The sequence below is a fragment of the Saimiri boliviensis genome, chromosome X (assembly GCF_048565385.1).
Source record: "Saimiri boliviensis isolate mSaiBol1 chromosome X, mSaiBol1.pri, whole genome shotgun sequence".
NCBI classification, from domain to species: Eukaryota; Metazoa; Chordata; class Mammalia; order Primates; family Cebidae; genus Saimiri; species Saimiri boliviensis.
The window spans coordinates 56,754,406-56,779,020 of record NC_133470.1 but is presented as its reverse complement, the minus strand read 5'-3'; the positions used below and the strand labels follow the sequence as shown (position 1 = coordinate 56,779,020).

Sequence of the window (24,615 nt, the reverse complement as noted above, 5' to 3'; positions counted from 1 at the left end):
CAGAGAAAAATTTCTCAAATCAGGTTCCTAGGGAGAGGCAGATGTGACCAATCTGTAACTTTTTTAGCTTCCTTAACCTTTAGGTACTATTCCAGTCTCACTTCTTGCCACCCCAAGATATAGGTCTTCTCAACCATGATCTAGGGAAAGGTGAAGGAGATGTGAAGTTTCCAAAGTCTTAGAAAGTTTGAATCCCTCTGCCGAAGGTCAAAGACTTTTCTCTTCTCCCTATCTCACTATGAAATTTGACACATGGAAAGAATCAACATCTGTGGTAGGCTGACTTCTATTATGGCCCCCAAGATTCTGAGGCCTTAGCGTATACATCCTTCCTTCCAGTCGTTCAGTCAAGCACTAACCTAGATGCTGTTGTGAAAGGACTAGGTAGATGCAATTAAGGTCCTAATACAGTCGATTTGAAGGGTGGTTATTCTTGATGGACCTGACCTAATCAGTACAGCCCTTAAGGGACTGGGATCCTCTTGGAAAGACACCTGTAGAGTGAGAAACATTCAACACAAGGAAGAGTCTCTGTTGTTGGCTTTGAAGGTGTTGGGGTCCACATGACAAGAAAAGAGGGCAGCCTGCAGGAGCTGAGAATGGCCCTTGGCTGGTAGCCAGAAAGGAACTGGAAACGTTATTCCTACAACCACAAATAACTGAATCCTGCAATAATCACCTGAGCTTGGAAGGGAACCCTGAGTTCAGATTAGAATGCATCCTGGTAAACAGCTCTGTTTCATCCCTGAGAGAGTCTAAACTGAGAATCTAGCCATTCTGTGCCAGACTTCTGACTTACAAAACAGTGGGCTGATAAATGTTTGAAGCTGCTACATTTGTGACAATGTGTTATGCCGCAGTAGAAATGAATACATCTTCCTTGTAAGGAACTGTGATGTAGGACAAAAGAATAGGTTCTGGAGTCCAACAATCTTGCATTCAAATCCCAGCTCAATTAATTACTACCTTAATGATTTGAGGTCTTTGTTTAGCTTCTCTGAGGTTTAGTTTCCTCAATTATAAAATGAATGTGCTGCCACCTATCTCTTAGGGCACTTGTGAGAAGTAAATAAGAGGATGCCTGGCACATACTGGTTTCCACTCTACATTCATTCCTAAAGCTTAACGAGTGAATGGCTTGCAGGGTTCCTAACTTAGGCATGGAGAAGGGCAGAAAGTAGGATTAACAGGGGTCCAGAAACAGCAAGGAAAGCAAGGGTGAGACAGTATGAAATGAAAAACAATAACCGAGGTTCTTCCACACATGAATGCCTGTGAAACTAAATTCAGATCTTAAATCTAATTCTAAATGTCAAGTAAACAAAAAAGTGTGTTTGGTGCAGGGCTACAAATTCTTTGTGAAGCTAGACTAGGCTATACTTTTGTGAATGCATGTGAGTATGTGTGTATGCACAGTGCTTATATACTGCAATGCTTAACTCAAATACCTTCACAAGTCAGGCAGACACATAATTGAGGAAAAAAGCCTGGCAAACATAAATAGGGAGGGCTGGGGACAGTGACAGTGATTGATGCCCTGCCTAGGGGCAGTCTGTGTCAATTTTCTAAACAAACACTGTACTGGACAAACAGAATTCTGCAGGTGAATTTTGACTCTGGGAAAACCAGTTTGTGGCCTTTACCTTAAATCATGCCAGCCATCTTTCTATCTACTAGGACTAGAATCAAGGGATCTCACTGTATAACTTGAGGATTAGAATACAGGAGGAATACTGGATTGGGAATCCCATATTCCATTGCGGGACCTCAGGAACGTCTTTCCCTCTGTGGCTTTTAGTTTCCTTACATATCTATGAGGGTAGTAGTTAACAGCAAATATTCTGGAGTTGGACTGCCTCATTTGTAACTCTGGCTCTGTCACTGACTAGCTGTGTAACTTTGGGCAAGGCTTAGCCTCTCGGTATCTCAGTTAATGAATTTGTAAAATGGGGATAATATCACTACTTAATTCATAAGTTTGTTATGAGGGATACAGACACTGTGGTGTTGTCTGAGAGTAGAATGCAGATTCTATATAACCAGAAGGACTCCAGGATTAACATGGTGAAAAAGTGTACTGAACCCCAGGAGGCAGAATGCAATAATGATACTGAAGTTCTAAAATGTTTTTCACATAAAAGGCTTATTATTCTTGACGGTGGTATTCAGAGTCTTGTGGGATTTGTGACTTTGAACAGATCTCTTGATTTCTCCCATACCTCTGTTTTTCCATGTATATAATGGCGATGACATGACTTGACTACTGTGTAGGACTATTTTTAGGAGGAAATGAGATGAACCCAGTGAAGGCAGTCTGCACCCTGTGACTGTGTATGCCAATGGGCAGGTTCTGACTTCTTCTAAAATGGATCTCTATCTAGAAATCACTCTGAAAGACTGCTTATGGAGCTAAACTGTGAAAAGTATAGTTTTCCATCTTGGGCAACTGATCTAAAGTCAAAGGTTGTGGGTCAAGCTGGTAGGTTTCAGAATCCTAAGATAATAATAAGTTCTACCTCACAAGGTTGTGATTTTTCAGATGAGTATGTTTGTAAAGTGATTAAAATAGAGTAAATTATGTAAGCCAATCAATGATTTTTTACTACTGCTAGTTACTGAGCCCCACATTCTCCACTTCATGCCCTGTATCCCAAGCAGGTGAACTTTCTGAAAAAGTGAACTGATGAAACATACAGAGTTTTCACAAGGACTGAAATGTAACAGAAGAGAGAATTGGAGTTAGAAGACTACCCAGACACCAGTCTAGTACAATGGTAGAGCCCCAAGAGTCCTATAAGTTTTTTCACGAGTTCCTGAGAAGAGGCAAAGTGGGCCTGAACTTGTGGCTCCAAGCACCCCACCTCCTTTCAAACAAGAACAGAGGCACTTTATTCTGTACCTATGTTTGGGACTCGGTGTCAAATTTGGTTTAAAGAAAAGAATCCATTTCCATAAAAGGAGTTCAATGGCCTTGGATCTTGTCTATCCCTTCCTTTCCCCTCCAAACCAATCCTTAAAGGCTGTTCACACTGAAGGGCAAAAGTTAAATCATGTTGAATGTCACACGGCTAGAAAATGGTAGAGCAGGAGCTAAAACCACTTCCAGGATGGTGCTACTCTTTATATTTCATCAAGTTGAATAGTATCTTACTGGAGAGAAGTATCAGTGGTGGAAAATGCAGATGGGTTAAGAAGAACTAGGACAGGCATGAGAAGCAAGGAGCAGAGCCAATCTTTGGCAGGTATGGAGTGAGGGATTAGTAGGGAGTGCAACCAAGTGGGATTAATAAGTGCATGTCAAATTCTCCCAGGCAAGAAGCCTCCTTAATTCTTTCCCCAAGTCTCCATTCTCTTCCCAGACCCAATTCTGGGTCAGAGAAATGGCCAGGGGAAAGAATATCAAATTTTATCTTTCAAAGTTTATGTTGGACTATTTACTCTAATGGTAAGTTCATGGAGGAGTAAATGTAATTAATGATAGAATGATATGCAATGCTGCCCATCCTTGCCAAAGCATAGGATCCAGCAGAAACCATCTCCAAGTCCCTCTCTCTGACTACTGAGCCAGAAGACAGGGTCTCACTGTCCAGATGCCATCCCAAGTGAGGGACAAAAGATTTTACCAAAAACCTGCTCATATGAAATTGCAGGGTCTGGAAATGCTTTTGAATACCAGGCTTTTCACTAAAAAAAAGTAACTACATGAATTTAGAGCATACATGCTTTTACAATTACATTTAAACTGACATTAAAAACAAATGTGAAACGGTCCAAGCTGAACAGGTCAGCATGACCTGGAAAGCAAACGAGAGAAAAAAAAGAAAGAAAGAAAGGAAAAAAAAAAGAAAATAGGTCCAATGTTAACAGCATTAATTCCGTCAGTCTGTTGTAAATAAGAAAATACGATTGGTGTATTAATGGCTTTATTAAGGGAAAATTTCACTAGCAGAAATATGCAACATTCAAACAAATAGAAAGCAGTTAAAAATAAACCTTATTAGCCACATTAGGGAACTTCTTGTTGGTCTGGAGATTAAAATTCTGCCCTGAGGGAAGGGAAACTCCCCTCCTGAAGTCCTTCCTTGGCTTTTCTCCAGAATGTTGCTGAGTCAGGGGAAAGAGAAAGGAGAGACAGAGAGAGAGAGGGAGAGAGAGAGAGAGAGAGAGAGAGAGAGAGAGAGAGAGAGAGAGAGAAAGAGAGAGAGAGAAAAAAAGAGAGAGAGAGAGAGAGAGAGAGAGTGTGTGTGTGTGTGTGTGTGTGTGTGTGTGTGTGTGTGTGTGTGTTTAGACAGACTGGAGAAGAAGGTGGGAAAGAAAGGCTTCAGGGCAGGTCAGGGAGAGTGCTTCTGACTCTCTTATGTGTCTGTCCCTGGCCTTACAGACTCCACTTCTCCACCAGAAAGAAACTGATTTCCATATGGAAGCTACAGAGCAGAGAGAGAACAAAATATTACAAATTCTACGTGACTCTTCTTTGACATCAATACAATGTTTGAGTCTGGCTTGGGAGAAGAATGAGGCCTCACAACTGATGAAGAGAAACATGTGATGTGAGAGAGCAATTGGGGAGTGTGGCTACAGTAAGGCTAGATGTAATAGGGAAAGTCTGATCCATTTTCTTCTACCCTCTCTTCAGTAGGAAACAGGAGAAGTAGGCAATGGTTCTGATTTTGCCTTCTTCCACCTTATGAAAGCTTCAAGTATGTGTGAACTTCTGAAAACAGAGTCACTTTGACTTTAGGAATAAAAATTGTCTGACTTTAGTCTCCCGGTGTGTTTGAAGAGAGGGGTTGTCTGGCTTCTTCTCCAGAAGCAGAAATCTGGTCCTTGTTTACTGAACTTCCGTGGATCAGCTAGTAGTTTCAGCTCAGTAATGGGGCCTGAGGCAAAGATTTAGGTCCTTGGCAGGGGTCCTGAAGACTGAACCTAAGGGGGAAATACGAATTGCCTAATAAACAAATAAAGATGGCCACAGGAACCTCAGACAGACACAGTTGCTTCTTGTCCAAGGTGACACCTTGAGTCCCATCAGCAAAGATTCTTCCTGGCAGCACACTGTGAAAAGCAAGCGATTGAGCCAGAACTTCACTGCATCTGCCTGAGTCAGTGCCTGGCCACCATCATACATGATCAAGAACAATCAAGAGGCACTTTGCCAATCCCAAGCCACATTACAGGGAACAACAATCATGATACTCACATCTACGTAAATGGACTGCTATTACTTCTACAGCCTGTCCTCACAACATCCCTGTGAGGTAGGAAAACACTGTTGGTCTCATTGGAAGGAGTCAGCAACCAAGAGAGTAGCCCCCAACCCGAATGTCAAAGTCTGTGTTGAAAAGCAAAAACCTAAGCTTGTAAGACTCAAACTCCAGGTTTCTCCCGAGTAAAACTAGAGCCCTCAGTTTGCACGAGGAAAGTCAGCCTTTCTTCAGGGTCTGGTCGTTTTGAGATGCTTGCGATTGCCAACCCGGAATTTTTCTAATATGAAAGAGAGACACTGTTGAATGTAACAGTCTAAATATGGGCTTGTATCTAGCAGGCGCCATAACCAATGCCTAAGTCAGGTCCTCTAACATAGGAAGCAGCATGTAAAGTAGGGGAGGTGGGTGGTTGCCATTTGGTACTGGGGATTTCTCTTTTTCTATCTACTTGTATGACAGAGGTGAGATGGGGAAATGGAAAATTATTTACTTGCAGTTTTTTTTCTTCTTTCCTGTTTTATTGACAAATATACTATATACTTATACATATATGTGTGTGTATCTCTCTGAACACAGTGGTTAAGAATTGTGTGTGTGGGCGGGATGGGGAGTGTGGGAAGATAGAGGGGAAGAGAAAAGAGGTAGAATTTAAGTTACAGTCACTCAGAGGCCAAGAAAGACTCCTTATCAGAGTCTGCTAAATTTCTTGCAGTAGTCAAACAATTACTTAATACTACAAACATTATTACTCAGACTGGAGATGAGAATGCTTTGAAATTCAGATCAGTGTGCCTAACAGCTCACTAATCAAAGCTTCTATGCCTCATTTTCCATCCTGAGGAGAATCATCAGTCTCTTTCGGTTTCATTGTGGCCAGCATGACACTTCACTGCACAAGCTTGGGCTGGTGACTTTTCATCTTGGTCAAGATGCAGATTTTCTTCTTCGTTCCAAATGCCAGTCCAAGTTTTCTGCAGGTGCTTGGTGCTTACATGTTTTTAACTGAAGACTGCCAGACAGCTGAAATGTCCCTAAACAATCAATTTTTACTTCAGCCACAGGGGAAATGGTTCCATGGGGTATTAAGCAGGAGAAAATATGATATTTCTATGCCTTGGTTTGATCTAAAAAGTATTGCAAGGACGAACTGGACTGAGAAGAATGGAAACTGATTCCAAAAAAGGTGATGCAGGGTAGCGATGCCATTTCCTGTTTACTTTCTAGATATCTGTTGTCATAGAAATATTAATAACAGATGAGCTGAAGGCTCTACTGCTTTCTGGGTGGCTGTGTGTTTTTCCCGTAGTTCTACTTCTTAACAATGTGATCCCAAGAGATATGCAAAAGTCTCTAAAAAGCAGCTTGCTCAGATAGGTTGTCTACGTATATGTTCAGTATAAAAAGAAAATATTTTACACTTTTGTGATCTTAAGTAACGCATCTCACAGTCTATAATGACAAGGAACACTCTTTTTAAATAATAAATGATAAAATGTTTTCAAACAAACAGCCAGGTTATCAGCAAAAATGAAGCTTTTTTCCTGAATTTTTATATTTGGGAAATACTTCCCTTTGTATATATGGCCTATTGTGTGCTGTGTACTCTTAGATTTCTGCCTACTGCCTTCGGAAAACATTGTGTATGTCATCTTTTTGTTCTCTCAAGAGCAACTGAGGGATTTTGGAGCGCTCACAGCAAAAGTAAACAACAATAAAATCTTTCTATTGCTATTACACTTTAAAAACTCAAGGATTTAAGTAGAAATTTTACAAGGAGGTACTCATTCAAGAATCTGATATGTGGTATCATTAATTTTTATGATTAGAAAAAATTACTTCTCTCTAACCATAGTTCTCTAAGAGCAAATGCTCAGAGAAAGAGTACAACATATATATGCTACCCTAGATAATTTGGTTTGGAGGAATTAAGAGATGGAATCTCTGGTTTCTCCATATGCAGATTCCCTTAAGAACTACAGTTAGAGAGACATAAAGGTTTTCCCCTCCAAAGTGTCACTAAATATCTATGTAATCAATTTAGGGATGAGGATTTAGGTCACAGAGTGCAAATTTCAAGGGTTGTTTCAAGGGTAATTTAGAGACTAAAGAACAAAGAAACAAGAGCCAAAAGCCACACTGTAACAGCAGAGAGAGAGAACAGGCCCCAGTGGTGCCTGGGAACACAAACAAAGACCATTTCTCATAAAAAATGAAGGGCTGAAGGGTACAGTAACATTTATTGTGTGCCTACTGTGTACCAGTTTATCTACATACTTACAAAAATGCCATAAAAAATACTTTATTTTTCCCACAGTGTGGTTGGAGAAACTGAGGCTCAGAGATATTTAATGATTTGCCCAAGGTCATCAAGATAGTAAGTAACAGAACCAAGACTAGAAACAAGGCCTCTCTGTATCTGAGTCTTTCATACTATTTTCACTATACCACAAGACCTCTTTAAACAAAAACCAACCAAACAAGAAAATCCCCAGAGCTTCAAAGTGCTGAGTCACATGTTGCACATGTCGATGCCAAAATTTACAGGGTGATTCTGCTCCTTGGTGCATGCCTCAGTTATGGAGATCAGTCAGAGCACTCAGGTATCAGAGAATTGTGTGTGAAAAGCAGCACTTCTCAGAACTGAGACTTACCACTTGCGTCACCAACCCGATGGTCTTTAGAACTCTAGCCTGGAGAGCTAAAGGCGAATGGAAGAAATCCCAGTAACTGAGTTCCACATTGTAAATTCTTTATGACACTCTGCTGACACAGAGGAGGCTCAATCATTGGGTAGTTTCTACAAATCTATGACTTCTCAGCCTCCTACTTTAGCAATGAGGATATGTGGTAACACCGTGATGGGGTTCTGAGTAAATGTCAAAACATTGGTCAGACAGTGTATATAAAAGAACTGTTAAATTCTACAGCAGAATGTCTAGATATTCAAAATATGAAAAGATCATTCTGCACGATGCTAGAAGTCACTATATTTCTTGGAAATAACTTCTTTAGCACAATCCTTACGTGAGAAATATGTATCTGCAGCCATTAGATAACTTGGGCAATAACCATGCTTTGGCCTAGGACACTTTTGCATCCTATCCTTTGTGTATGGCAACAATGTTATAGACACAACATGATTTACTTTTGCAGCTTTAGTAGCTAATGGTGCATAATCTTGAGACGTGGTAATGATGGTCTGCTTTTGATCATTAATGCATTATTGACTGATTCTTAATGACATACACACCTGCAAAATGATGAACTGGGCTGGGGATAGTGTTTTTACATGTACCCAAGTTTTCGAAAGTGTATTCTGGAGAACAGTGGTTTTGTAGGATAATGGGTGTTATGTGAATAAATGAGGTTCTGTGGTTGAATCAGCTTTGGGAATTCTGAGTTACAATGCTCCTCAGGTTACTTTATTGTAATATTCACCAAGACCTGCAATATGCTAATAAGGATTGTAAATTTTCCTGAGCAGGACCATAATATGCAAGTTTCCCTTACTTATTCATGGAACATGTTATGAAACTAGTTTTCTCAGAACACGGAACAGTAAACCCTAGCCTAGACCAAGGAAGCTGGCTTTTGGTATGAGGGTAGGCCTCTTATACAAGCCAATTGTCTTGGTCGAAACCAGTATCTCTTCAGTACTTGCTAGTAACAACCCAAATGGAGGTAACTGGCCCCAGGAACAAATCCTAGGTGTTTAGCAAAATTTTATGCTAGAAATTTCTCTCTACATGGCTTTTCTAAAATTGTCTTGCTTCCTAAAATTTAAGCCCTCATCAACAAAATGTTCGTGCTGCTGCCAGTTTTCTTCTTAAAAAAAGCATGCAAATAAACAAAATAATATGTAATCATGCCTGGCCTATGCTCATAGATCTTCAACTGCTTGAAGTCTAAACTATCTAGTATTATAACCAAGTTTGCTTTCAATGTGGTTTCAGCTTGCCTTCCCCATTTCCCCAGCTCTGGCCATGTTAAACCATTTGCTGTTCCTCAAACCATCAGTGCATTTTGTTCCTGTCTCTGTGCATTTATTCAAAGTGTACCCTTTGCCTTGGATGTCCTTTTTCTTCCATTTCATTAAATTCTTCCCAGTGATTTCTTATTTTCCTTTATCGCTAAAGTATATTCGTCATCACTGCCTTTCTCCCCTTGCCTAAATTTTTGAGGGAAAGAATCATATCTTATTCAGTTCTGCTTCCCCAAAATGTTTAGCGGAGTGTCTGGCACATAGTTGGTACTCAATAAATCTTTGCTAAATGAATGAATAGATGAGTAAATGGATGAAAAGATGAAAGCATGAGCTTCTTTGCTGGCTGGAAAGATAGATGAATAGATACATGGATGAATAAATGCTGTGAAGAGTCATGCCACGAATAGTAATTCAGCAGTGAAATCACTTTGTTGCATTCAGGACATGAGATCCAGAGAGAGCAATGCTGAGATGCTCTTGAACATGGGGAATGATGAGACAGTTGGCATCAGGGCTGTCTTCAACAATGGAAACTGCAAGGATGTTCATAGCGTCCATAACAACATCAAAACATGGCCATGGGCTCCTTGAGCCATCCTTTCAACTGGATAATTCATAGAGGTTGTCAAAACCTGTAGATATGTTAAGTTTTTATTCTCAGATGCAGAATTCAGTCTCCTAGTTGGAAAGAGACTTCTGAAATATGCAAGACGAATCTGTGAAGGACATGTTGAACACTTCAGGTTCTCACATGGTCTAGGACTCCATGTTCCTTCTCTTCTTCCAGGGTTTGGCTGCTACCTGAAATTTCTGAAAGGCCTACTATCTTCCATGGTCCAGGAGAGGAAGGAATCAATAGGGGCCAACACCATTTACTAAAAGCTGAGAACTCAAGAGTTGCAAAACACGGAAATAAATCATGTTTGAAGAGGAATAGGAGGGAAAGCAGGAAGGAGAAAAGGGTCAGGGAGAAGATGGCAGGACGGGCATTTCTTTTTAATTCCATCTTGGAAATAAGGAGTGTACCCTTGGAAAATGCAGAGAAAAATGAGAGATGGCTTTACATTTATCCTAACTATAGACTGTGAAAAAGTCACAGCAAATTCCCTGGAGGAAAGGTCCTTATGTGGACACTTTTTGTAAGTGTTTTCTGAAATGAAAAGTAGTCAAGGGATTTAAATTCTTTAAGCAATTAACAATATATGGTTTTCAAATGCAGCCCAGAATGTGTCTACAACGAAAGGCTTATCTTTGTTGTGGATGAGCAGCTGAGAGCCTGAACGTAGTCTTTAAGGAAACCATTCTGAGACTCCAACCACCCTCAAGATCCTTTCAGAAACAACAGCTACTAGAAAAAAATCAAATAACAGGTAGGTAAGCCTGGAAGCGTGAAAGAATTAAAGCTGCATCTATTAAGTACCTTTGAGCTGAAGAGATTCCATCACCAAACAGTGAATGAAACACTACAGAGAAAGCCAGATTACAGATCTTGAGGCCTGAAGACCAAGCAACCATCAGCTGAAGAGTGCCAGCTTCTTTATACAGAGATAGCCCTTCTGCCCTCCACTCCCTCAATAATCTATCTGTCTAGTCTACTTTTAGACAGATATCTTAAGTAGGTACGAATGGAGGTAGATACAATTATGATGTATGAAAGCACTCAAATCTCACTATACCTCTGGGAACAGGGGACAGACAATCTAAGAAAAAGCTGAAAAACAATCCTTTCTGTGTGGCTTTTTACATAGAGTCACAAAATGTTAGCACCAGAAAGGTCCTTAGTGAAACTCACAATTTCAGTTCTATGATGGGAAAACCAAGCATCAGAGAAGAGAAGGGACTTGCTCAAGGCCACATTCCTAGTTGCCATTTTGGAATATACTATATAATTTTGATTTGAGTGATGGGAATCAGAAGATAAAACTATATGAATTCTTCTTCTAGGTAATCAATTTGTCTATGCTAAATCCAAATCTCATGAAAATGGAAGTCTACTCCTTAAGGAATTGACAGGGCTACTTTGTATTGACACTTTCTTATCCATTGTTTGAGTAAAGGTGTGCTGTGCATTGGATGTGTAAGTTAACAAAAAACTTGAGAGGGTGTTGTGGCAGTAGGGTAGGGAATGTGGAGATAAGTTCATTCAGCAAAATGGAAAGATTTGTTCTTCAAGCAGTGATTTAAGAAGGTAAACAATTGGGTTTTTACTGGCATGATATTTGAACATAGCGTATGATTCACTCAATTACTAAAATTAGCTTCTGAATAGGTTTCTGGTGGTGCTTTTGGTTTCAGGTAATCAAGAGTGTTTTCTTGCAATTCTCTGGTGTTACATATTACATGGCATACCAAGTTATTTAGGGTAAAAGCCATAGGGAAGTGCTGTGTTACAGCCTTTCCAGCTAAATTACTAGTGACCTCAATGTCATATTAAGTCCCCACATTTGTCTAGCACTTTGCTATTTATCAAGGATGTTCACATTTATCATGTCATCTGATCATCATTATAACTCAGTGAGGATGGTATCTCTAAATCACCCATGAAGAAATTGAGGCCCAGAGGGGCACACAGTAAGTAAAGGAGCTGAACCTTTAAACTAGATCTGCCTGACTCTAAAGGCAAGGCCGTTTACACAATATCAAGAATCCTTGTATTTTGCAAACATTTCCTGAATTTTGCCAGCCTGAAGCTCTAATTCCTAGCATGGTGCCTTGTACGTGGAAGACACTGAGTAAATATCATGGGCATGGAAATGAAATTAAGGCCAGTCCCAGCACTTCTCAGTTTGTCTTCACTGTGTTCACCAAGCCCACTCAAATTTAAGTACTCTACCAATAAATCAATTTGAAAATGTACTGAACCATTCTCACCAATAAATTAATTTACAAACCTGCATCTGACTGCTGTATAGTATAGTGAAATTATCTGTTATACACAGGCTTCTTTTCAGAAGCGGTTCACTGTAATCATGTTACAGCCTGCTTTATAATGGAGAATGTTGGCTGAGACGTGGAATTAATGTTAAGATTTGCATCCAAATGTTATGAGGACTTTTGTTACCATTAGGTTTTAGCTGCATCAAAGTGGACTTGCAATTCATATTGCCAGATGGCAAGCCAAGAGGTTCCCTATCTGAGAGTCCCCATCTCTTATACTATACATAATTCGCGGAAGGCTACATAATTGACAATTGAATGCATAAGAACCCTCAACATGGGGCTGCAACATTCATTTGGAGAACATTTCCTCTTGTCAATCACTTTATCACCCTTCCTGCCTTTCCCTCTGTACTCCCTGATCCCAGTCCTACTTCTTCTCCACTGTAGACCTCAATTGTTGGATTTCTTTGCGGCACACCAAGCAAAACAAAACATGGTTGAGCTTTCTCAGATATCTGAGTCTCATTTGATGTGGATGCCTGGAAAGCCACTCATAGAACATCTACCTATGATGTTTGGGAGTACTAGATGCTACTTGAGATGCTTCTTTTGAAATTGTCTCTCATCTAGCCTGGGTAAATTCATTTGAGGTACTCTGTTCTGTTTAAATAATACTACTGTGCTGTGAGAATGGGGAGGATATAGTTTTCTACATGAAGATCCACAAACGGCCCTGCTCTAGGATAAGAGAACTAGCTGTTGCCTATAAATGTGCACATAGGCAAACAAGGTATTGAACACCTCACAGTAAGCCAGATAGAGACAACTGGGCTAAATTAACCTTAAGAGGAGAGAGAAAAGGGTTGGATTCTGGGCACTTGGGTTTTCTAGGCTAATAATGAATAATCAGGGTTGGGGCTACAGTTAAGGGCACTCAGAAACAAGCTTGTCTTTTTTCAGATTCCATTTCCAAATTGGAATAGATTAATGATCTTGTTATTCTCATGAAATATGCATCTTTTTGGAAGCAGCAGGCAGCAGCGAGGACCCTGGCATTGGGCAGATGTAAACATGAAGAGATGGGGAATTTGGAGAGAGAAAATATAAGTGTCAATCAACTGATGTCAAGCCTTTCCGGAACGGTGACAATGCTCATGGTAGACAGGCTCAGGGGGTAGAGAGTGTTATGATAGAGAACACCCTTGAAAGAGCCATATCTTCCTTCTATCATGTTACAGTGCCACTGAAAAGAATGTTTTTGGAAATGATCAATAGATTTGCAAAGAAAAGAAAATGATTAAAACATCTGTTCATCTTTGGGAGATATAGGATAGGAAATTGGCTCTGTTTGGCAGCCTAGTCTCAGGCTCCAAAGAGACGCAGCTTCTCATTCCAGGTGGCTGGCCCTACATCATAGGCAACAGTTAGCTGAAGGATATTCCCAGGTGTTTAGGGTCAGCCTGTGCCTGGGTTATCCTGCACCTGTGACTGTTCTGGATTTCTTAATTCTCTTATCCTAGCTTCCATTGAACAACATCACGCCAGTACCATTAAGTTCCCTGGGGACCCTGCCCAGTCACATGCATCCTCATTCACCCTCTGTTGGCTCCTGATCCCTGCTTCACACCTCCTGCTCTAATGCTGAGCCCCAGAATGGTGAGTGGCATAGTTAAAGATAAAAAAAGGCACCGGCTGGCTGATGGCCATGTTGGCTATGAAAGGGTCAGCCTGTGTCTAGAGCATGGCTGGTCACCTTGGAAGCATCAAAGAAGAAAATCTCATTTAAAAAGAGACTAGAAAATGAGGGAAGAAAGGGGGAAGGAGGACAGAGGAAGAGGAGGAGAAGAGAAAGTATCTTACCTCCCAGAGTCATCCCTGCTTCGTAACATTTTCGAAGACGACAAGATGGACAATTTTTCCTTCGGAATTTATCAATGGTGCAATCATTTCTGCTGGCACACAGGTACTTCTGTTTCCCTGGGAGAAGAAATACAAGGGTGGACAGACCTGTTAATGAATTTCCAGAGTCTCTTTCTTTGGGTATTTCTAGAACAGAGCATATATGGAGTTATATCCTACCACATAAAAAAGTGGACAGAGTATGGCCCCAAACAATTTGATCATAAAGAATCTTACTATTAAAACAGTTCGTTTTGGCACTACATTGTTGGATTTTCATAGGTGTTTTTTTTTTTTTTTTCAGGGATGAACAATTCAGATCCTGATGATACCTCCATTATTAGGACTACGTAGGTTTTTAAAATAAGATGCTCTAATTTTACCAAAAGCCAGAAATGCCCATGAGAAAATGATCCATTGTGGAACTTGTCACCCCTTTAGCACGGCATAGAAGAGATTTGAATTCAGTCAATATTTCTTCCTATTGACACATGTAATCATGCATAGAGTTCCACTCATGCTAATAAGAGGCTTATTTTTCGTAATAGTATAGGAAAACTTCTATAAAAGATAACTCCATGGGATTTCGAACTTTTTAGATTGCTAGTGATCACACCCCCAGTCTTGCAGGTTATAAAAATCAGAGATAAAGCCCACTCTGTGTAGTGAATCACAGCAAGTAAAAGGAAGTTCTATGAAGTCAACAGAGTAACAAAGATCACTGTCATGCACACCTGGAGTTGTCACAAATACACAGAATTGTGCACACACACATGCTCAGACCTAGAGATCCTCAGGATTACAGCTGCTCAAAACTCTGAAGGCTTACTCAAAAACATATTTTGCTCAATACTTTGCTCCTTTATCCTAGCACAATCCTGGCACACAGCAGGCTCTCAATAAACAGTGGACTGACTGACTAAACACATACATAGTAGCAGAGAGATGCATAGACACACAAAGTCACCAGCAGGAACAGGCAAAGATACATCTTTGGCTGCTCTGAAATATGCAGAACTTACGCTTACAACCCTGCTCCAGCCTGAGCTTCTGCATCCCCTCACTCCACTTTCTTTCTCTATGTTCCTGGTATTTTTTTCTCAAATTTATTGCTGTGTTTCGATTTACTGAATAGACTGGGATTTTAGGGAAGTTTCTTTAGGCAGAGGAAGAATGCTCATGGTGGGAAAAAGAAACAGAAACTAAAGAGTGATTGACACTTGAGAGCAGAAAAAAAAAAACCCAACTGAAAACATAAATTTAACTATACATCAGCTTTCGTCTCCCTTTTCTAAGCCTAAAACGTGCAGATTAGGTGCAGAAATGCAGCTATTACAGTAGGCTATTTTATGTAGTAGATTCAGTAGTATCTAGGTCAGCAAAGAACTTCTTTTACTTAAAGTGGTACTTGGAAGAACATACAATTAGCTTTATTGTAGTAAAGGATTCTTTTTCCTTTCCTCCTTTTTAATATTTTATTTTCTTGTTTTTTTCTGTTTAACTTTCCATTCTTCTTTCCTTCCTTTCTCCCTTTGTTAAAGGATTTCAAAATCCTGGGCTTGAAGGAACTATTAAAAATCACAACAGTACAACTCTCATCCCAAGGAGGAGTTCCAGGGAAGTGACTTATCTGAAGAAGCACACTGAATCAGAGGCTCCCAATGGAAGAAAACTACCATTTATTGGGTGCCTACTATAAACCAGGCTTGTGTTAGAGGTTTTTAGCATAGGAGAAAACTAAGGCCTCTAGGCCAGTGCCCTTTCTACCATACCATAGGATTTTATTTGCATAAATAGAACACAATTTGCTAACAGCTTTTTTTTTTTTTCTGCTGTAAACTGAGGACTGAGATATGTGCACAGAAGGGATGGTGCTATAAGTGATGTTCAGCCTTTGGGTGTTAGTTCCTCAAAAACAGGTCCTGTATTCAATTCTAGTGGGTTCAGTTCCAACGTTATAGTTGTTCTAGAACTGGTACACTTCCACAGTATTGGTACTGCTGCAGTCCTCAAGACTAGCTTGTTACACTGATTACTGAAATAACCTTAGGTTAGAAAGTACGTGATTTCATTAAGAAATCTCTTCTTCCCTAGGAAAATGCTAGTTCCTGGGCCCCAGTTTGCCAAGAAATGGTTGCACAGCCAATGGAATATGGCTCCCAAAATAGTTCTAGATTGCATTTCTGAAAGAGAATCTCTCTGTGAATGAGAGCGTTTATATTGGAAAAGTGTGGATTTTTTTTTTTTTTTTTTTTTTTTTTTTTTTGAATTTGGAACTCAGATAACTTCCTTAGCATAGTTCAATTCAAAACTTTTCTCTGGGTTCCTCTTGATCTAAAACATGGCGACCTAAAACATACATATTCTTTACAGTATACTCAGGAGTAAGTGCAAAACCCAGTACAACCAAAGCCATTACATATTAATTTAACATTTACTGATAATCTATTATATGCCAGGCCCTGCACTGGGTATTGAGATTACAGAAGAAAATCTCCACTGAACAAAAATATACAAGTCCTAGATGAGAGAAAGAGCAGTGGGCTGGAAGCCCCAACATCTGAATCCTTGTTCAGCCTTATCACCAACTCACTATATGACCTTGGACAAATCCTTTTGCCTCTCTGGACTCCACGGATTACATGAAATAGATTGGACTAGAAAGTCATTAAATTTTTTTCAACTCTAAGAATCTTGAAGGACATCTGGATTTCTTCCGTAATATATTTTCAGCGTTTTTTTTTTTTTTTTTTTTTCAATGTAGAGGACTTAAGTATTACTGGTAAACAAGAAACTATCCAAAATAATAGTCTCTCGTCCATTTATTCAGTCTTTTTAGGACAGTAACTTATTGCAACATTGCCTCTTACATCTAGAATCGTGTAGTCTCTTGTCTTTGTTTTCAAAACCTCCCCCAAAACTCAAGGTGGTTAATACCGCCTTAGGCACTAATTTTGCCAATCACATGCAATGTAGGCATAAACATTTCATGTATGTGTGAGTGCACAGGTGTGTGAGTGTGTGTATGTGTGTGTATACACCCACACACTGGATTTTGGAATTATCTGTGCATATGTGGGTGATCACATAAAGCATAAAACACACCAAAACATACAAATAGGTATACATGACACGTGTTCCTTCAAAGCAGAATGATGGTTTTTTAATGTTTGAAATGATGCTTAATAGTTACAGAAGTGGTTGAGAATTCCAAAGATGGATATGAAAGGAGTCTTTTTTCTGTAAGTTCTAAAAGTAAGACCTTATTCATCTGTACAATTTGATTTAGAGGCAAAGATAGGGAATAGAACAGGTAATCTCTCAAGACTGCTTGCAAGTCACTTCTATCTAAATTATCACTTCCCCAAATAATGGGAGAGCCAAGGTAAAATCATTGGATTGCTATTATTTCTTTCCTATTTATTCAATTTCTCCAAATATATGGATGAGGCTATCAGAGTTATTAACAGTAATAATAATCACTCTCCTTTGATTAGTTTACAAAGTTCAATAATAATCTGCAGGGTTGGGCACAGTGCCTCACTCTTGTAATCCCAGCAGTTTGGGAGGCAAAGGTAGAAAGATTGCTTGAGCACAGGAGTTTGAGACCAGCCTGGGCAACATAGTGAGATTCCGTCTCTACAAAAACAACAAAAAATTAGCTGGGCCTGGTGGTGTGCACCTGTAGTCCCAACTACTTAGGAGGTTGAGGTGCTAGAATCCTTTGTGCCTGGGAGATTGTGGCTGAAGTAAGCTGTGATTGTGGTACTGTACTCCAGGCTGAGTGAGATCCCGTCTCAAAATAATTATAATCATAATCATAATTTGTGCAAAGTAAGTATAAGAGGGATTATCATATACCTTATTCTATGATGAAGAAAATGAGGCTCATTAATATGAAATTGGCTAGGACTTCCAGCATTATGTTGAATAGAAGTGATTACAGTGTGCATCCTTATCTCATTCACGGTCATTATCTTAGCTGTGGGCTTATCTGATATGGCCTTTTTGTGTAGAGTAACATTCCTTCTAATACCTGCTTTCTTGAAAGATTTTATTATAAAGTAATGTTGAATTTTGTCAAATTATTTTTCTGCATCTATTGAGATAATCATATAGTTTTTGTGTTTCATTCTGTTAATATGGCCTATCACATTTATTGACTTGCATATGTTTTTTTTTTCTGGTGAACATTTATTTTTTTTTATTGCATTTTAGGTTTTGGGGTACATGTGAAGAACATGCAAGATTGTTGCATAGGTACACACATGGCAGTGTGATTTGCTGCCTTCCTCCCCTTCACCTATAGCTGGCATTTCTCCCCATGCTATCTCTCCTCACCTCCCCACCCCCAGTCCCTCCCCCATTTCCCCCCAACAGACCCCAATGTGTAGTGCTCCCCTCCCTGTGTCCATGTGTTCTCATTGTTCAACACCCGCCTATGAGTGAGAATATGCGGTGTTTGATTTTCTGCTCTTGTGTCAGTTTGCATATGTTGAATCATCCTTGCATTCCAGAAACAATCCTAGTCTTTTTGAGGAATTTTGCATTTATGTTTATCAAGAATATTGTTCTGACTGGCATCATATTCTTGGTTTGCTGCAAATCACAGTCCATAAGGTTATGGATCCCAGATTGGTTGGAAAGAATTTTAAAGACTCTTTGCTTGTATCACATTCGTTCCTCCATACAAGGCTGGAATTCTCTCTGTAGCATCCCTGCAAACTGTTTGCCCCCATCTTTTCTTGAATGCACCCCATTTTATCTCTGGCCTGTGTTACAAGTCCCTTCCTTCCAGGAAACCCACTATTTCCTTTTAGCTCTAACCTATTGGGCCTAATTACAAACACAGAATCTTTGGGCTGTAAAGAATCCAAAAATGCCCAATGTGATGCCTGACTCTTCAGTTATGAACATGGTCACAATATATTGAAATGACATACCCTATGCCACAGCAAGTTGGTGTTAGTGCCAGCACAAAATATGGAAACTGGATCAGAAGGCAATATGGTGTGGGTGATTATAGTCTGAAGACAAAGCCTTCTGAGTGTGGCAGAAATCTTTGTTCTTTGTCTAGAAAGCATATGGCCCTGTGGGTGCCTTCTCCATATTCAGGTGATGGAAGACGTGTGTAGATGGGCTCTAGGCCTGCTGTAAGGTGGTTCTAGAAGGTCCTCGGTTCCCACACTATAACGTAAGTTACTGAATAATTAACACAGAGAATACAACTTTCTATACAGCTATCCCTCCTCAAATACTACAAACATTGTACCCAGTTGTTTGATACTGTTAATTTCCAACAGCGAAGTTATATCCACAGTTGATAATAAAGAGCTCATTACAAGTCATTGTAAAATGACTGACAAATACAAAAATCTTCTCATGTTGAAGTAGGTAGGGCCATACTCTAGAGGTGCAAAGAAATCACTCATTTAATGCATAATAACTGTCTTATTAGAAAAATGTTAAACCCTTGACTACCCGGATAGTTACAAAATGGGCTGGCATGAGGTCCAAGGCCAGCTGACTCTGAAATTCTTGACTGTCTGATGGTGCTCTGTGTCTTTCTTCATAGTCCTACTCTTCCATCATAAAACTTAAATATTATTCAAAGCTCCAGCAGGAAGAGCGGCCATAAGACAGCTTTCAGGTTTGTTTCTCTGCAGGCTTCCTACCTATTTCTGTTGTTTTCTGTGAGTCCCATTGGTGCTATCATGCAGTATGGCTTGGGGTTAGTGTCTGATTATGATTCTTTCAATTTGTTCATTCTGAAAAATCCTGTTTGGCACAGAGGAGGTAAGGCAGAGAAGTTGCCCATTACTAGTGGCATCACATTATGCAAACAAAGACAGGGTTGAGTCATCATCTTCATTGTTAACCTATAGAGAAGCCTGAAGAATGTAATATTTCTCACACTTTATATATACAGTGTTAATGCAGGGTCTATATGAACAAAACAAAAAACTTCATGGTGGTATTTAAGGAAAGACCCGAATTAAATGCAAAGATGTACCAAATTCCTGGCTAAGAAGATACAATATTTCAAGGATTTCAGTTCTCCCCCAATGAAATCTATCAATTTAAAACAACTCAAACAAAATCTTGACAAAATAATCCCATAATTTATCTGAAGGAATAAAACATGAGATAATGACAAGATATTTGTGAAAAATAAGAGTAATAAGACTTTCCCTACCATACATTTAAAGTATTTAAAGTCATAATGATTAAACAGTTTGATATTGGCTCTAGCTTAGGTTGATCAGTGGAAGAGATCAGAAAAGCCAAAACCAGACACAGTATATGGAATATGTCTTTCCAATTCAGTGGAAAAAGGATGAATTATTCACGAAATAGTGTCAGAACAATTAGTTAATCATTTGGAAAGCAATAAAGTTAAATTACTAGTTAAAATAAAAATAAATCCCAAATGGATTAAATATGCCCATTTAAAAAAGGAAATCATTTAAGTACTGTTAGACCGTAAAGAGGAACATTTCAAAATTTTTGAAGGTAGAAAAGAGCATCTTAAAGTATGACAATGAAGAAAACATAAGTGAAGACAGACTTGATAAATTTCACTAGAAAATATTTAAAATTTCTTATATGAAATAAACATCATTATAAAACTCAAAGACAAATCATAAACTAAGAATAATAATTAGCATCAAGTATGTAAAACCAATGGTCAATATATTTGATATATAAAAATAAACAGTTCAGTAGAAAAATGAACAACAGGAAGAGGCAATTGGAAGAAGTACAAATGAACAATAAGCATATGAAGATTATTTAATTTAGCTAGAAATCACAGAAATACAAATTAAATATCATTTTCTCAAGTCAGATTGATAAAGATTAAATACTATGTGTTGGTGGAGAGGTATTTCTGGTAGGAATATAAATACTTTAGAGAGAAATTTTGCCATTTGAAAAAAATTGCGAAAATTTGGAAAAAAATTGGAAATGTGTATAAACTTTTACTAGGAATTCCATTTCTAGGGATGTGCTATAAGAAAATAATACAATAAGCACAAAATAGAAGTTTATTGTAGCATTATGTGAACAAAAAATTGAAAACATTTCAACGTCTAACATTAGGGGAATGATTAAATGAATTATTCCATATTCATGCAAAGGAATGTTTTGCAGTTATTAATGACAATTGCAATGTCTTTTTTTCTTTTCACTTGGAAGTATATTCACAATATATTGGTTTGTTAAAGCAACAATAAAAATAAAGTTACCAAACAACATATTTGGTTGGATATTATTTTTAATACTTAAGGACTCATAGTTTACATAAATCAAGTTTTTAAATTTTTAATTGACAATTATTAATTGTATATATTTATGGGGTATGGTGTGATGCTTTGATATATGCATGCATTGTACAAAGATTAACTCAAACGAATTAACATATCCATCACCTCACCTACTTATAATTTTTGTGGTTAGAATATTTAAAATCTACTCTTTTAGCAATTCTGAAATATATAATACATTATTATTAACTATGGTCATCATGCTGTGCAGCAATTCAATATAACTTATTCCTTCTTTATAACTTACACATTGTACCCTTTCATTATTTCTCTTTTCCCAGCCCACTTAACTGCCTCCCAGTCCCCAGTAACCACCATTCTACTCTCTGCTTCTATGAGTTTGACTTTTTTCAGCATTATTTGCAATAGCCAACATATGGAAGCAAACTAAGTGTCCATGGATGGATAAGTGGATAAAGGAAACGTGGTGTAATGGACACAAAGAGGGGAACAACAGACACCAGGGCCTACTTGAGGGTGGAGGGTGGGAGTAGGAAGAGGATCAGAAAAAAAAAATCTATTAGGCACTATGCTTATTACTTGAGTGATGAAATAATCTGTACAAGAAACCTCTCTGACATGCAGTTTACCTATATAACAAATATGCACATAATCCCCTTAACCTAAAATGAAAGTTACAAAAGAGAAAATGTGGTATGTATACACAGTGAAATACGATATAGACTTTAATGAAAAGAAAAGTATGTCGTTTGCAGCAACACGGATGAACCTGGAGGACATTATGCTAAGTGAAATAAGCCAGGCACAGAAAGACAAATACTGGCTGCATGATCTCGCTTATATGTGCAATTTAAACACAGACACAGGGAGGGGAGCACTACACACTGGGGTCCGTTGGTGGGAAATGGGGGAGGGATGGGGGGTGGGGAGGTGGGAAGAGATAGCATGGGGAGAAATGACAAATACAGGTGAGGGGACGGAAGGCAGCAAACCACACTGCCATGTGTGTACCTATGCAACAATCTTGCATGTTCTTCACATGTACCCCAAAACCTAAAATGCAATAAAAAAAAAGAAAAAAAAATTCGAACTAGTTGAGTTTTTTTTTTTTTTGTTTTTTTTTTTTTTTTTTTTTTTTTTTTTTTTTTGAGACGGAGTTTCACGCTTGTTACCCAGGCTGGAGTGCAATGGCGCGATCTCGGCTCACCGCAACCTCCGCCTCCTGGGTTCAGGCAATTCTCCTGCCTCAGCCTCCTGAGTAGCTGGGATTACAGGCACGTGCCACCATGCCCAGCTAGTTTTTTGTATTTTTAGTAGAGACGGGGTTTCACCATGTTGACCAGGATGGTCTCGATCTCTCGACCTCGTGATCCATCCACCTCGGTCTCCCAACGTGCTGGGATTACAGGCTTGAGCCACCGCGTCCGGCCGAGTTTTTTTTTTTAATAGTAAACTCTTACAAATACAACATTACATAGAAGCCCTGTATATAAAACAGATACAATTAAACCTAATCTGCCTGTGGTTGGCATAGGAAACTTAGAACTTCTCTTGCCAGATCACTCTTTTTCTCCTCTTCTATGCAGGCCTAGCCTTGTGGTTTGCCTTAGAGAAACCCTGTAGGAGCCCTTCACCCCAGGGCTTTGTGGAACACTTTAGAGATCTACTGATTTAGTACAATCCTCATATCCACTATTTTACGGATTGAGAAACTGAGACTCAGAGACTCAAAGAGACATGCTTAAAGGTAACACCATGAATCAGTGTCAAAATAGGGACAAGAATCCAGGTGTCTTCATTCCCAGCCCAGCAGTCCAGTGCTTTTCTCATACGAGATAATAGATGCAAACATATCATATAAAGTGTAAAGCACTATACAGATCATATATATTATTATTATTTAAAGAAAAACTCTTTGAATGTTAGAATAAGCAAGAACTTCTATAGAGATCATCTGATGAAACAATCTCATTTTACAGATAGGTAAGGTGAGATCCAGAGAGCAGAATGGACCTGACCCAGATTATATAATGAGTCAATAGCAGAGATGGAACTAAAACTCAGGCATCCTTCCCACTATATTATCAGTATTGTCTGCATATTTGCTTTGTTAATTTGGAATCATTTCCATATTTGTTATCTCTGCGTGATCAAGAGATGCAGCCCATTCCCCTCAATTCATGAGAGAGTATATTTATACTCAATCCTTCTTCTCCTAGCCTCTGTCTATTTTGCAATATTTTGATTGTGTCATTACCATGTGAAGATAATCAGCAGTATACAAAATGTTACAGGTCACTATAAATTGAAAGAGTGGTTATCTCCCTCATTAGATTGTGCAAGAGATAAGAGCAATCTTTTTGTAGTCTCACTGGCTACAATATACCTCAATTCTGAATATACGTTATTTGAATGAATGATTGATTAATTTATCTTTCAATATGTTGTTGGCCAAGACAGCTCTCTGTAACATGCTTCTGAAAGATGCAGCCCAGGTCCTGGAAGATGATGTGATTTTAATGCTTTCTTAAAGAATAGTAGTATCTGTATGGAATAAATAGAATCAACAGAGTATCCTATTTTGCAAACCCTAAGTCTCTCTCTTTCCTTTCATAATGGCTGTTTGGAATTCTGGTTTCCCTTCAGTCTTAGTGAGTTTGGTGAGGCCATTTTGTAAAATGTTGGCTTGGAGTCCCTTAGATGATGAATGGAATGGGTCAAGGGAGGCCAGAGGACAAAGCTCAGCTTGCTATCACCTCATTGTCAGCCCCCACAGCCAGTACTACCTTAGGCAGCTTGAGCGTCAAGAAAAAACAAAGAAAAAGGCCTTAGACAATTTCAGAGAGTCCATATGTTAACCAGGCAAGAATGTTCATCCATGAAATCAAAGCAAGCACATTAAAGACAAGGGAGATGGCTTCATTGCAGAAAATAAATAAAAAGTTTTAAGGGTGACAGGATTTTACAAAAAATAAATTCATCCCAATAGTATCACCTCTCTTCCTCAAGTTGCATACAGCAACTTAGGAAATTGCCCTGTTGCCAAATGCCAGATCAAAATCATGTTTGCTGGGGATTAAGAACACTAGACAATGAAACAAGGGTTTGTTCTTGGAGCAAATTTTACTTTTGCTATAAATTACCTGCACAGGCTTTTAGTAGTCTTGCAACTGAAACCCAAAGGTAAGCTGTTATGGGAAGGCACAACCCATTGTTTCTCCTTTCAATTTTCTGACTACTAATAACTTGTTGGGAGACAATAATTATGTCTATAAGCAAAGTTATATATTTGTCTATTTCTACATCATACAAAAGTGATTGGAAATAATGTCATTCAATTTGGAGGTTATCTCTGCAA

General features: G+C 38.9%; 1 protein-coding gene across 1 annotated transcript in view; it reads right to left on the bottom strand.

The window, feature by feature from the left end:
* Nucleotides 1-24,615, bottom strand: part of AR (androgen receptor) — a 166,655-nt gene that overhangs the window by 18,067 nt on the left and 123,973 nt on the right. Inside the window, 1 exon segment of the mRNA NM_001279963.1 lies at nucleotides 13,933-14,049. Coding sequence (NP_001266892.1) covers nucleotides 13,933-14,049 — 117 coding nt within the window.